This window comes from Pleurodeles waltl, chromosome 2_2 (genome assembly GCF_031143425.1).
Source record: "Pleurodeles waltl isolate 20211129_DDA chromosome 2_2, aPleWal1.hap1.20221129, whole genome shotgun sequence".
NCBI lineage: Eukaryota > Metazoa > Chordata > Amphibia > Caudata > Salamandridae > Pleurodeles > Pleurodeles waltl.
Window position 1 is genome coordinate 1,038,717,849 of NC_090439.1, and position 16,156 is coordinate 1,038,734,004.

The 16,156-nt window shown below is 38.8% G+C and overlaps 1 protein-coding gene across 2 annotated transcripts in view; it reads right to left on the reverse strand.

Moving 5' to 3' along the window:
* Positions 1-16,156, reverse strand: part of ZFAT (zinc finger and AT-hook domain containing) — a 645,246-nt gene that overhangs the window by 516,098 nt on the left and 112,992 nt on the right. For both annotated transcript variants that reach the window (XM_069220790.1, XM_069220791.1), the window contains exons 2-3: positions 14,840-15,010; positions 1,517-1,783 (exon numbers count right to left, since the gene is read on the reverse strand). In XM_069220790.1, coding sequence (XP_069076891.1) covers positions 1,517-1,783; positions 14,840-15,010 — 438 coding nt within the window. The remainder of the gene's footprint in view (positions 1-1,516; positions 1,784-14,839; positions 15,011-16,156) is intronic.

Genomic DNA, 16,156 nt, shown 5'->3' on the forward strand with positions numbered 1-16,156 from the left:
TGTGAAGGTGTAAGAAACATGCCTCATATTTCTAACTAAGCCTCATGCTCAACAAGCACTAATTTGTGTGGGTTCACTCACATGGCCACAATCCGCAATAAGAAGAGCAGAAAAAAATATCAGAATATCATGGCTAGTTTGGATTCTAATGCCTGTGCTGTGATGAAAAAATTAACTGACATCATTAGTGACAGGTAGTGTTTGATTCACCTAAGCTGTCGAAACAAATGATGGTGAGACAGATCTGCCACCAGAGTCACAGGCTATCATCTCGTCACAGTGCTGTGGAAAGTTTAACCCCGTTCAGTGTGACAAGAATAGGTAGGAAGATAAATCCCTCAGGAAACGGGAGATAATAGTGTCTCAACCACAAACTATATAGCTCACTTCCTGCTGGTGTTTGAGTTTGAGCCTATATCAACCCATACTCTCTGCCTCATCCATTTCATACCAGTGGTCTTGACTACCTGCCAGTTTGTTTAACATTGCATTGTCACTCATTCAATGTGACTAGACTACAACATCAAAACCACCATGACGAACAACAACAGACCTTGGTAAAAAAGATATGTAAAAAGGAGGATATTTATTAAAAAGCCAGGTCTTCAACAACTTACTATAATTCATCATATTGGGCTCCAATGTAGGTTACAGTATTGTGAATTCAAAAATCAGATGCGCAGATGGAGGAGGAAATTTCACCACAGGTCACGGATTTCACTTTGTGGACCACAAGAAGAAATTTACTGGAAGACAGCAATGATCGAGTTGGAGTGTTCAACTCAAATGTTTAACAGACGCAGGTGTCTTTCTGTGCATAACATTATGCACATGTCATAGTTCTGAAACAGAACCAGCTATGACTGGGGAGTCTATGAAGGCATCTAAGCGCAGGGTAAATGTACTCATGTCCAGTGAGGAGATGGGCACAGCGTCCTGCAGCTGAAGACAAGGGACAATCTTGACTACCAAGCTAGGTAAATTGAATTTGCATAGTCTAACTTGCACTAGATCAGGGAGCTTATCACAGGAATATAAATATGTATTCCAATGAAGGGGGTATCCTACTAAAATTTCTCAGCTGTGCCAAGCAGGTGTTAACAGCTCCTGAAGTGAGAACTTACATAGATGCCAAGTTTACAAACTGACTTGGCACGAAGAGATGGTGGAACTTGACCTTCAGGCCAGATAATGTTGCTTCAATCAGAAACATCTGAGGTGCTAAGCAGGAGTTTCATTGTGGTCAGGGATTGAAGTTGGGGCAGTTGGTGGACTTCCCTCATCAAGCAAAGGCTAGTAGCTGCCATACAAAAAACATTCATCTACCAAACACACTGGGGAGAGATGTTAACAATAAACGAGACCTTAAGCATTCCTGCAGTTCAGCATATGAACATAGACTCTCTGAGCTGCCAAAGATTCTTCCATAAGTGCTTTCAGTTGGCCAACGCACATCGCAAAGGGATTAACCAGTAACCTGCAGGTACTTACTGCCCTTTATGGAACTTTGACTTACAGTGATCTTCATGCTCCACGCTTTCTTCGTTAGGAAAATGCATGCAGATATGTTTTCTTAGCTGACGAGAGTTTGAGAATTTACGAGTACATTTTCGGCACTCCAAGCTGACTGGCAAGGTGTCAAGCAGCCTTTCTTCCTTCTCCGTTTCAAGCGGGTTCCCCTCCGCAGCATCAATCACAATGTTTTCTGCTGCATCCTCATCTGGGTAGAGTTTTTTGGTTGAGCCCTTGGGTCTACCACGTTTTCGCTTTACTCCCACAAAATCTGAAGAAAAAACATAATCAATGGAAAGGTTTTCAAAGCAAGATGAGAAAGCTACGTACATCTCGGAACTCATGCCTTTTGCACCTATATAAAAAAGAAGCTGAAGCAATACGGGACAGTCCAATACAAACATTTCTAGAATAAAAGTTAAATAAACGTTGTATAATTAGTGTTAGGTACAGTGAATCTTTAACAGTGAAAAAAAACATTTTCCTCCCCCTCAATTTTAAAAAATAGCATACTTTACGGAAATATAAACTCCACCTTATTCACATATTTCTCTTGCTCAACTCGTTTCCCTAAAAGTCAGCGAGTGCCCTAAGTATAAATAATGATTAGCGCTGCAAATTCTGCTCAAGCCTGATTTCATCTGCGGTCACATCGATAAAGCTTAACTATATTTCCATATTTGCTTGATTCTCCCCCTCTTCCTATTATATGGCATCGAACTGTTCATTAATCAGAGTCTTAAAAGGTTTATCATAATAAAACGCAGCAGTCGATGTCCATCAGTCCGCTCTCCAGTCTGACAAAAGTAGGCAAATGCAAGCATTGGTGAATGTACTCTAACACATAAATCTCACATTCCCCTAGAAAAGCACACCTGTGACCTGGTATATCTTAGATCAGTGATTCCCAACCTGTGGTCCGGGGACCCCTGGGGGTCCGCAAAGCCTCCTCAGGGGGTCCGCGACTGCTTAGGAAATTAAATAATATTAATAATATTAACCTGTCAGTATTGTCTCAGTGGGGGTCCCCGGATTCCAATAGTGATTCAGTGGGGGTCCCTAGGTTCCAGTATTGATACAATGGGAGTCCACAGAAGGCAGAAGGCTGGGAACCACTGTCTTAGATCTAACCCCATTCTAGTAGCACGCTGAACATCTCCTACTTGTGTGCATCAATTTCCTAGAGAGACATACTAGTAATAATTAGGCTCGCCTCTAAAATATATTTCTATTAAATTCTGAAGCTCCCTCCATGGTAGGTAGCACATTACAACTCCTTCTGCACGACACAGTACAATACCCGTTTTGTAAAATGACTCATGGTTTAATGTTCTACTACTAAAGGTGTATGTCAACTAACCAGATGTAAAAAGAATGAAGACACACAGGTCTTAAAACCATACCAGGAATCATGAACGAAAGGGGTATTTTAAGATTCTTACTGTTACAGACTATTGGTAATCCAGTATGGATGTTTTATTCCTTTTTACCCAATAAGCCATTTGAAAGGTAATTTCAATATTGCAGCACATACCGATACATTATTGAGTCAAATGACAAATAGTGTAATGAATCATGAGTGAGAACTGGAGTTCTGCAGTAAACTAGTTTTTATGCTTTGGGGAAAGAGGCTGCTGTCTGGATGGCAGATGAGGCCCTGCACCAATAAAGTAAAAACAATCTCACTCGTATTAACTAAACTGGTGCCTGTGAGGGATAGCAAGCTCACCCTTACTAGCTTGTCACTAGCACCAACATCTTCCTCAGGCAAAAGGGCATGAACAGTAAAATGACACAAGAAAATAGGGTGTAGCTATCACAAGCTATAATAAATTGGAATAGGTTTCCATAGGAAAAAATGGTATCTGATTTTGGAGTGTGGGTTGTAGGAGACCAAGGTCTAGACACGCTCTATGGCTGACCGAGGGAGCATTCAAAAGCTATGGAAGACCGGGACTTTTGCAGCCAACCACAATGAAGCGCAATGGACGAAGAGTTGGTGGTTCATCCTAGCAAAAACTTCATCTAGAAGTCAAAATTCTTCAACTGGGCAAGATTAGAAGGAATTGTCTATCAAGGATTTACAAGGCTCAATGCTCCATTGTTGCAGACCTGCAGTAGCCTCAAGCTTCTTGGCCAAACCTAGCAGCAGACAGACGCCTAAAGCAGAGATGGCGAAGTAGATATTTTTGTGTAGGGCGGCATCAATCTTAGCCTTCCAGAGATCATTTATTTCAGGGACTAATTTTTGGACACCAGATGATCAATTTAAGATATAGACATTCTCCCCACAGCTCAAGTAGAGGTCCATGACAAAATATTCAAGTAAAACTCATTCCTGCTTAACTTCTGTAGCAGGTACAATTCCTTGAGCAGTTAGGCCTTCTTAAACAGCAGACAAAGTGGAATGCTTTTCAAATGTGAAGGCTGAAGGAATGTCCAATTTCAAATGGTTTACTGTTTCTTTACAGGTGGATGTAGCTTCAGCCATCTCTAACTTCAGCGCTATCCACCTTTAGCAGTTTCTGGAGTGTAGGCAGGCTCCACTGGATAGGACCGATGCCTCTGTGCCCTTGGGTTTCTTTCTCCTAGCTCTTGAAGGAGCTTTCAAGTGCCAAAGATTCAAAACCGAGCCGGAGGCACAATTTTCTTAATTGTACTTTCTCAGACAGTTTGGAATTCTTCAGGCAGTAACAGACAAGACTCCATTTCATCTACTAAAGTCAGCTCTCTTTAAGTAGCCATGCAAGTGTTTCCAAAAAGCTACACCAGTCTGTAATTGGCAACAACCTAAAGTTCTCAGTTTCTCAACTTAATATTTTCATCAGCCTGGCCAGGCTCCCGGTTTTTGGGTCAATTTTCTGGCTAAGGATATCCCAAAGCTCTCTGCATAATGAATGTCTGAGATGTCAGATGGCTTATTTATTTCTGTCACTGTCCAATTTTTCCCAATGCTAGTCGAGTCCAATCTATCAATCATCAAAGAAAGTATCCAACCCACCAAGTCCTATGTGCAATTTCATACTGTTAGGGGATATGATTGTCTCAAGATGGCCAACTACACATACAGATCATGCATTGGATCCTTGACTTTCACTTGGAAATTTAATCATGGTGTGTGTGTGTGTGTGTGAAGCAAGTTCCCCTTCCTTCTTCTATTTCATTGTTTCAGCAGGTCTTCGAAGCCAGAAACCAGGATACTACCAAGGAGAAAAGGTGTGAAACTAAACAATGAGGTGTGAGGCATAGGGGTTACAAACACCGGAAGCTAACACTATTGTTAAACAGACAATATGACAAAATATCAAACATTGGCAAAGATAGCAGATAAACTTAATGCAATGTTTGCATTAATTTTGTCAAACTTATTTACATACAAGTTGAGAATATCCAGCAGTTTTCCAAGGAAAAACAATAACGGTTTTGTTAATATTACACTTTTTACATAGACTTCTATGGCTATCTAAACAAAAAAGCTACCATTAGGATCAGGTTATTTATTTTAGAGGCAAGTTGGGAAAATACCTCCTTTATGCTGTATCCCATAGGCGATCTTTGAGCAGCTGAGGCATGGTTTGCTACTGATATCACTGCTCTATTTGGCTCCCTGGAGGATGAATTGCTAACATCATACCCTGAATACCCAGACCTGCAAATAGCCATCTCACAAGGTAGGAACCAGTCCACCTGTTTCACGTGATAATGAGCTTACCTCTATAATGTGAAGGAAACCAACCAGTGTTGTTAAAGGGGTTCCTGTGACTGGCTATAGAGCTGAATATTAACAGGACTTGGCTGCAGAAGTGGTATTTGTTTTAGCAGAATGTAGTAGTTTATAACATCTTTCTACGCTGTCTCTCACTGTCTCATGTGAGACAGCATGGGGTTATGACATTCCAGGCATAATGTATGTGGTGAGGACTTGGGAGGCAGCGGGAGGCGGGCGGCAGTTGGTTCGCAGCAACGGTGTTGGAGCTGCGATATGGCATCTGTCAAAATAAACACTTTTCATCCACACCCACGAGTAATGCAATTGCTACAATTATGATGGCGACAAGCAGATAGATGCCGAAGAACCCACGCATTTGATGTAAGAAATATCTTTATATTTCGTAGTTACATCAAGCAAAAAGTAAATGTCGTGAGCAGAGAACTCTTCAGGTTCTACGTTTTCAAACCGAGGTACAAGGTCGTCCATTTTCCGTGGAGAGATTTCCTCAGGTTAGTAAGCGTAAAAACACATGCGTGGAGCCAATGCTTGCCCTGACCAACTAGACCAAAGTTAATCATTTAGATGTTGAATGCTGAAGCTGTATGTTGGTGTCCATGTTTTGGAGGCAAAACGGGTTCTGCTGAGCAACTATTGATTTAACGGGTGCTTAAACAAAAGCGTATCCTGCTCTGAAAACGTCTTTTCGTTTTCTACAGTGATACTCACACCATATTCGTCTACTCATACATTCAGTATCAAGTTGTCTGGCTCACATATATACAATAGCATATAGAAAAAAATGAAAAACTATAGTTGAAGCTAAACTTTTATCACTTCAAGTACTCTTGGCAGATCTATGTCTAATATACAATACTGTGACATTTTAGCTAATTGCTTTAATTTTTAAAACATTCAACTATACATCAGGCAATCTGTAACACCACCTCCACCACTTTTGGAAGTACCAGGGTCTCCACCTGTGCTTTGGAAAAATGTGTTTGATGCATTTGAAACATATCAAGTGGCCACTGGTGCATCACAGTTTAGAGCTGAAAGAAAAACATTTATGTTACTTCACTCTCTAAGTTTTGAAGGAAGATCTGTTTTCAAGCATCTACCACCTTTAGTGAGAAACCAGGAAGGAGAAGAAGAAATAGATGAGTACATAACAGCAGTGAAAAAACTGGAGATATGTTTTGATACACAGCCAAGCATTGTATTTATTAGACATACATTTTTCAAAAGGGAACAAATAGCTGGAGAAGATGTATATTCTTTCATATCACCTTTGAGGAGGCAGAGTGCTGACTGTCAATTTGAAGCATTCGCTGACCAACTGGTCAAGAATCAATACATATGCAAAGGCTCTGACAAAACTATACAACAAACGTTACTGTCAATCGGAAATCCTACTCTTGAGGAGAAGATTCAGACAGCAAAAAGCATTGAATTATCAAAAGCATCTGTGAAGGCATTAGAGAAGATAGCTACCTAAGTTGTGGCAGCAGTCAAATACAGAGAATCTGAAAAATCTAAAAATATTCTTCAACCACGAAATGAAACTAAGTTTTTTTAAAACAACAAAACGTATGTTTTCTATGTGGAAATTTTACTCATGACAAAGGCAATAAGATGTGTCCTGCAAGAGCAGTAAACTGCAGATTGTGTGGCAAAATTGGCCATTTTACAAAGGTTTGTCAAAGTGGGAGACGTTTTGGAGGGAATGCGCCAATGTATAAAGCACTTAGTAAAAGTACAGATGTGGCCAATGTATCTGAACCAATGGATGAAGATATGGAAAGTATCCACAAAATCCAAGTTGATTTGAGAGAAATGGTACTGGTAGTGGATGATCAATCAATTTTGATACTGGTGACACGTCCTGTTGTGTTGATCCATATATTTAAGTAGGCATTGGCAAAAAGAAGCTGTCTACTAGTGGTTTCTGGTGCGAGGATAATCATGATAACTCAGGAAATGTTTAAGGATATGTGGGAAAACAGACCATTAAAACTTCCAGATAAGGAGCCAGTTTCGTATGAAGGACATAAGATATAACTGGCAGGGTTTTTAAAGACGTTTTGGAATTCAAAGGACGGAACATTTTTGGGAACGTCTATGACACAGTTAAAGGTCTGTCCATCCTCAGATGGTTTCACCAGGGACTTTTCCAAATGGTCCTCAGACCTGGAACAAAGGAACAAGTGTCTGTAGTGGAATCTTCTGACTTCACTGAAAATATTTTGTTTGCCAGTTTCCTGCCCTGTTTGGGGAACAGTTGGGAACTATCAAAGATTTTGCCCCCCAATCAGGATTAAGGATAATGCTTCACCAGCTAAGCACAAATTGAGAAGTGTACCTTCTAGTGTAAGGGAACAACTAAAGAAAGAAATGGATGAGCTATGTGTCAGAGGTATAATTTAACCTATTGAATTGTCCTTGTGGCTTTCTCCGTTGGTTGTAGCAAAGAGAAAAATGGGGATTTAAGAGTCTGTGTGGATCTCTGCAGCCTCAATTAACAAATTTGGGTAGATTCTCACCCTTTGCCAAACATTTCGGAATTGTTGAATAAGATTGATGGTTCAAAATGGCTCACAAAATTAGATTTGGCATCTGCTTATCACCAAGTAGTACTTTACCCATCTTCCAGACAGTTCACAGCCTTTGTTTCTCCAATTGGCACCTTCCAGTATATAAGAATGCCATTTGGACTGGCATCAGCCGCAGCGGTTTTTTAAAGAATCATGTTCAACATGTTGAAAAATGTAAATGGAGTTGTGGTATTCCAAGATGACACAAGAGAAAAACATGACAAAACATTATTCCAGGTCTTTAGTATTTTGCAAGAAAAGGGTGTGGTGTTGAGAAATGAGAATTGACAGTTTCCGAAATCTAAAGTGGAATATTTGGGACATGTGGTATCTGAACAAGGTGTTGAACCCAGGCCTGTGTTAGTCAATGCCATACTATAGAGAAAGCAGGGCTGGAATCCTTTCTAGGATTATGTGAATATTATTGGATTACCCATCCAAGATCCACACACTTATCAATATGTTTAAAAAAAAATCTATTTTCTTGGGATAGTAATTGTCAAACTGTTTTTGAAAGGATCAAATCCCAACTGGTTTGGTACAAAGTACTGAAACATTTTGATCCCAGTGTCAAGTGCATCATCACAGTTGATGCAAGTGGGTTTGGTGTTCGAGCTATTCTTACCCAAAACAAAGGCAATGTGGAAAATACTCTGAGTAATGCCTCAAGAGTTCTCAGGGGTTCAGAGTTTAACTTTTCTGTGATTGAGAAATAACTTTTGTCCTGTTGGTGGACAATCAGGAAGTTTCATCCTTATGTTTGGGGAAGTCATTTTGAACTTAGTAACAATCATAGTCCTTTAGTTTCAATCCTGTCAGGAGACAGGATTGACGATCAAACACCTTGTATGAGCAGATTATCCACTCTAAACTTTCTACAGTATGATGTTACAATTTCATATCTTCCTGGTAGTAGGAATATAAGGGCAGTTGACATTCTAGATTTCCCATCAATGAGACAGAGAAGAAAATATTTGAGGATGAGGAACAAGAGAGATGTTTCATTGCATCAATGGATTTAGAACAAATGTGTGTGATCAGTGAGAAGGTGTGGAGAGCAGAGTTGTCTAAAAAATAAGGTACTTCTCCAAGTAAAGGGTTTGGCCGAGAGAAATAAATGTTTCCACCAGTTTCAAACTAATGTGAAAGTTTCTAGTGAATTGTCTTTGGAAGATGATATTTTTATGAGTAGTGGTAAATTAATGCCCCCACAGAGCTTAAGAACTAGATTGATACATGGTGTGCATGAAGGACATCTAAGAAAAACCTTATCCAAACAAAGGTTGCGTTAAGTGTTCTGGTGGCCTTATTTGGACAATGCCGTTGATGACTTAGTGAATGAATGTGAGATATGTTGCAAGTCTGAGAAGGGGTTCAAAGTAAGAACTCCACCCATGCAGCCAACAGAATATCCGAAAGGACCTTGGGAAAAAATTGGGATTGATTTAGTAGGCCATTCAACCTTTTACGGTTTGCATCTAGGTATATGGTTGTAGTAATTGATTATTACGCCAAGTGGCCTGAGGTAAGTTTCATAAGTGAACACACTTCCAAAAATATTATAGATTTCTTAAAAGATGTTTTCTTAAGGGAAGGTTTTCCATCCTCGATTGTCTCTGACAATAGTGTTCAATTTGTCAGTCTGGAGTTCCATTTCTTATAAGCAGGGTGGCATTACTAACTGTAGAAGCACATTATATCACCCCAAACCATCGGTCTAGTTGAACATATGGACTGAGTTCTAAACAATTGTATACAATGGGCAGTGGCTAATGACTGTGTAGTACAAAATGGTGTGTGCTCCATGTTGTGGTTTTACTGTAGCACCCCACGCTCTTTAACTAAAGTGTCTCCCTTTGAGCCATTAGGAGGTAGGAAACCATCAACCAAAATGTGTCCTGGATAGATGTCCAAATAGGTGAAGATAGATGTCATGTAAGAAGTAGATGAGATGGTGAGGCAGAATGTGGAAAAGTCATAAAGATATCAAAAGCAATATTTTGATGTTAGGAAAAGGGTCTTTCAACAGCTTGTAAAGGTGGCAGTCATTGTATGCATAAAAGCACCAGTCCATGTAAAAAAGGGAGTAACTAAATCCTATGAACCTAAAGTGCTTGATAAGATTTGTGGGAATGCCATCCCTGTTGACAACAGGAATTGGTGAAATGAAGCAAAAGTTTTCAAGGTAAAAAATGAAGAAAAAATGAAAATTGATGATGATGATATGTGTACATTTCACAAATACTCAGAAAATTATTTGATTGAAGCATTGCCAAATTACCGCAGAAGTAAACATCAGATCTCTTTACCAGTGAGATATCGACAATAAGTTTTAGTGATTTGATACGAAAAATCTTCTTTATTATCTGAGGGTTTAACCTTTCCCTTTTTGTTTAGTTGATTCTTATAACTCTTCCTGTAAATATTGTTTATATTTTTATTACTAAGTTTTCATTTTCCAGATGTTATTTCTCATCTTTTGGTCTAATATTTGCACCGTAGGTATTTATATCTTATTCATGTGATGTATAAATTACAGTATAATACATTTTAGTATTCATAGTGTCTAGTTGTTCCATGAATATATGAGGCGATACTTTAGCTATTTTGTATTGGTTAATATGGTTTTCAGAATCTACTTAAGTTCTATTTTTGCTTGTATGAGAGAAAGAGGATAATGTAGTAGTTTATAACATCTTTCTACAAGGCGGTTGGTTCACAGCGATGGTGTTGGAGCTGGGACAGGGATCTGTCCGAATAAACACTTTTCATCCACAACCATGAGTAATGTAATTAGTACACAGTTGCTGTCTGGAAAGTCATTTTACCTGATAGCTGCATACACTGCATCGGTTGCTAATGATACTAATCCATTTGACATTCTGAAGGAAGCTTTACTGACATCATCTCCCTGCACTCGAAAATTAGATGAAGTGCGAATGAGGCAAAATACAGTGCCACATTCAAAGGGACTCATAAGTGGCCTGAGGACTGAATAATAAGAGAACTTTTTTGACAGAGTGATGCAAAGATGGCAGGTCATTGCAAAGTGAATCTGCTACTGGCGAGACAAGGGCATATGACATGGTGGAGTTAAAAACACCACAAGCCAGGCCTCGAGATTATTGGGACCACTTCTTCAATATTTATCTCAGCAATAATGTAAGAATTAATACCTGACATAACTGAGAGAATGTTAAGAAGGCTCAGTCTTCTTAGGATGATTTACGATTTTATTATTCAAGCTATGCATTTCTCCAATTCTATGTCTGCTCGTGAGTACAGCCCCCAATTGACAAGGCCAGAACCCTGCCAACCAGCAGACTGTTAACGTTCCTGTTCTATTTAAAGACACACACTATATATATGTATATATATACATATACAACAGAGAACCAGTATTATTGAAATCTGCCTGCTCTATGTAATACCAGTATTATTGCTGTTAATATGTTATAATGATGATATGACCAATCTATACAAAGAGCGTGAAATTGTTGGAGCCCTGAAGTTGGCAAAAGGTTAAATACACTATATATATTCTCTGGAGTAGACATGTGGCTTTTGTGTATGAAAATGTGCGTAGACCAGGCCGAATTGGTGGTAAGCCTGATACAAAATATTTAACATTGATTGTGCCCTTCAAGTTGGCCTGTACAGATACTCTTGTTTTCTTTACTTAGCAAAATTAAGATAAAGTATAAAAATAAAAAATAAATTAGGGAGGGTTGCTAGTTTTCAATATTAGGACATGACAGTCCACAAATTGCTAAACAGTACCTCAGTGATAATTTAAACAGTTACTGGTTTTGGGGATATAGAGTATATGACTTACACACAGATAATACTGTGAGTCCACTTTAGTAGGGGTTCCAAACTGTAAATTCCACTGAAATCCTTTCTAAAGTAAAATGACTGGCAGGTCATTGATTCATTGACCATTATTCTTCTGTATTGTGGAGCTTCCAGCAGTCAGCCTCACAATGTTGAGCTTTATTGCCTTGAGAGTCAAATGCCCAAAAGGGTCATCTGTCACCAATTTGAGGGTCCGAGATAAGTAGGCCCCAGGACATCAGTGATAAAAGGCCCTTGTTAACACAATTGTGGACCAGTTACTTTGGATTGCCCTTGGACCATCCAAAATGGGCTTCACACACCCCTGTTCGCCATATATCGATTGGAACGTGCCCAAATGTTCAACTCCACAGCTGAAGTTACACATTTCCAGCTCATCAGGACTTTCTCTAATCTATCGTTAGCTGGTTGAAATGTGATTGTCAGAACTAGGCAAAATACTATTGGACAGTCCTTATCCCGGATTCATAGAATCATAACACATTTTCCCCTTACCTCCCAAATATTTTTCAAACAAGTTTGGCAGGTAGCTAAAAAATCCATTTCATATGATGCCTGTTTTTGACATTTTCATCTTGAAATATTTTGCACTCTGGACTCTAGAGATCTGATAATTGGTCTTCTGGGCCACTTGGCCAAATAGTTTGCCCCTGTCTACATCTGCTATGGTTTAAAGTAAAAAAACAAGTTTGTGTTCCTATTGGATTATTTCCTAATTTGGCAAGACAACTAAAATGTACAGAAATATTGGCCAGCTGTATACAGAATATCTAGAGAAAAAGGCAACATATGCTTAGCAACAGTCTATAGGCTTGAGTCCAAAAGAAAAGGAAAAACATTTTCATAATTATGTACCTGGATCTGGCTCCATCCTAAATCGGTTGTAAAATGTGCACAATCATTCCAGATGAGCGATACAAAGTTCAGATGTGAAATGTAAACTTGATGGAGACAGATTTTCAACAAACGCTTTTGATATGCATCATTTTGGTAGAAATATATTTTTCTAAAATGTGTTATGAAAGTACCTGATATTTCAGAACCACAGAGGTAAATAAATATGATAAATCAGAGAAAACATTAGATTTTAATTTATGTACGCCACGTTTTGTCGGTTGTCATACTGTCTGCCTGAAATTGATTTAGTATTAGTAAGAGGCCTAATCTCTTTTTCAAGTAAAACCGCCATTCAGGTAATTGCCGCCTTTCACACCTCATTATCTCTGAAGCACTATGACCAACTGCTGATCCTGAAAGGCTTGCTGTAGGAGAAGTCTAACAAAGCACTGCTCCTAACATAGGTATTATCTCACTAGAAGCAATCTAATGTGTGCCCTTTAAGTATCAGAAGAAACATTAATCATATATGGTTAATTAAAGGTATGGTGAATTGCTTTAATCCTTTGGAGAAAGGATTGGATTGGATTTTGGCAGCATTTGGAAAGAGACTAAGAGGAGTTTAGGGGATGCTTGAGTCTGACACTTTGCGTTTTACAATGTTACAATTGAATCTGGTTTAGATTCTGAAGTAAAACACCTGTCGAAAAAGAAACTGGGGCACACACTGTTGAAAATGCAAGATTTTTTGTTTTAAATACTTAGGGATTGCTGACAGCCACAACCCTGAGTCTGCCTTTTAAAATCTGCTGTAAGAGTAGGGCTAAGTAGACAGAGGGCGGGAAGAAAACATGTCTGTTGAAAGAATTATTAGCATGTCTCAGGAGGGCTATATAATAGCCTCTGCCTTTTATCTTGAATCTTCCAGGCTAACAAACAAGGACTAACAAAGCTAGCTTCTCTTTGACCCAGAACAACAACATTATCGGGGAAGTCTACCAGAATCTTGTAACGTCTCTCCTAAGGGAGGAGGCTGGAGATGTTCCTACAGACACAAAGCTGTTCCTCTCTTGAAACCTACGAGCAGACCAATGGCAACTGGACATTCTTCTGCCAGCCCATGTGAAACTTCTGCCCTGTGTCTGGGGAGTAGAGAAGTCACCACAGCCACAAGGATTTGGAACTGCTATAAAAGTAACTCGGGGACCAGTTGCAACCAGACCTTTAGCTGCAGATATAACTGAGGGTTTCAAGGGTCCTTCTTACAATTTGTACAGGAGGCCTTCAGAATAAGAGGAGTATTCTGAAAGTCTGCAGACTTTTGGAGCACCAAGAATGAAGCTACAGAACCTTTTCTGAAAGTTCCAGTGTAATAATCTTTCATCTCTGGAGACTTGGAACACAATGATAAGACTGTTGAAGGAAGACAAGACCGGCTATGTTTTTCAGATGATCCCACTCTAAGATTTGGAGCTGGTAGTGGAAAGCTACTGTGTGACTATGAAAAAATGCATAAAAAGCCAGAGGAAACAGATTGCAGCCCTCTGGGGTTGGAAGAAGTCTAAAACTGGGGTGAGTGAACAGGGGTCCAAAAAAAGAGGTTGCAGGAGGAAGAGTAGAGGACATTCGTGCCAATCATAGTGTTTTTAAATAACAGGGTCGCAGATGAAATGGCTGCTTTTCCCAATAGACAGTGGCAGTTGTAGGGTAGTTGCGAAGGCTAGAAAAATCAAATAAAGATATTCCCAAACATTTAAATACTATTTTCCTTACTAAGACTAGAATTTAATGAAAACTGAATGTATAGATAATAAACCGAGCTTCTACAAACGGAATTCTACTTGAGGGGCGAAAAAGAATGACGTGATGAGGACGTGGGTTGCCCTGAATTTCCAATAAGTGCTCAAATGAGCAGCTGATGAAGGTGATACTGCTTTTTGCTATGAGCTATTTTACTTGATTTGGGTTGTATTTCCAGGCATGCGGACTCTTCTAAGCCAGGCTGTCTATTCAAAAATAATACATAACAATCCACTACTGGGGTGGTTCCTCTGGCAAATTAGACTTTTTAAAGATTTATAAAGATTCTTTAATCCAACATTATCTTATATCACATGAGCGGCAACTTGTAATGGAAAAGTATTTTTCCTAATGATCAACTTGGCATTGCAACCATATTTATAACAAAATCTTAAAACAAGGAGAAGCACATACGTGTCCTTCATGGTATGTGTTTGAGATCATTTACAAATCAATCATATTAAGTACAATATTTTCACCATAGTCTGGTCCATTTGGAAGTGAATGAAAATGTGCAACATTGCAACCATACCTTCTGTGCTTTTGTTGGTACTGGTGGAGGTCAAGAGGGGTCTTAATGGAATCACAATTTCATCAGCCCTAAGCTCTTCTTCAGCATGTTTCTCTAACACATGTGACAGGAGTTCCGACTGATTTGGCGAAAACAAGTTGCAAAGTTTACACATGAAGATGGAGTAATTCACTAAAAAACAAAGAATGATGAAGGAAGTTAGAATTCAAAATAATGTACATGCTACTGAGACCACAAATATCTAAACATCAATAGAAAATACCTGCAACGTCATAAAAAAGCCAAAGCTATTACAAGATGATTTTAAAAATCTTCATTCCTAACTGATAAATGGAGATTATTACAATAATTTAAATAATCTTTCCAAAACCAAGAATTATCAACATTTTATCCTAGCACTTACACCATATAATCTTAATGGTGACTTGACAGGTATTTAGTAAGGGGAACTCATGCTAGCCTTTGAGGACCTATTCCAGTAGGCAATGTATTTTATATGGAAAATATATGTAGCTCTTGGTGTGCATTATAAGCATATTGCAAGTAACAAACATGACAGAAAGCGGACTTCCTTTATAAGGTCATGGAACTTCATGATGACTTGCAATATCCTTTTAATGTAGGCCAAGGGTATTTTATTCCTTGTGATACATGGTCACACCATCACCCTCCCCACAAACCACTGAAATCCTTGGTCTCTTGCTCATTTATGCTTATTGTAAACTTGAAGAATGAAAGCAAAATGTGTACTGCAAAAAATTAAACACACCAAAAAGCAGTATTTTGCAAAAAGATGCCATAATCATTTTATTGTAAGACATAAAAAAATGTCACGCAGATTGTGCAGATACAGCACCAAGGAGTACCATGACCATAATGAGACAGAAGGCTGAAAGCTGATTGACTTTATAATTTCCCAGAACGACAAGGTAACTTGCGATACCGTACTAAATGTACAGATGGTGGTATTCATGTTATGCTCTTGAGCAGAGAAATGTACTTGTTTTAAAATCTTCATATTTTCTGCACCCGCATTAATTCCGTTCATCGAGAGGATACACAAAATGGCTAGAATACTGTGTTCAATTATTGAATTATAAATTCATGTTTCCCACTTGAAATTTCCAGAAGCTATATGTAACTTTTGCTAAAACTGATGAATTACACGTTCAAATATCGGCTCACTTTTTTACATCTTTGTTTAATACCTGGTCATAAAATATTACTTAAAATCAACTTAGCCTCTAAGTCACTATAAAACTGGTGCCTATGTTGCCCAAATATTGATGAAGATGCTCAACAGAAGCACCCATAACT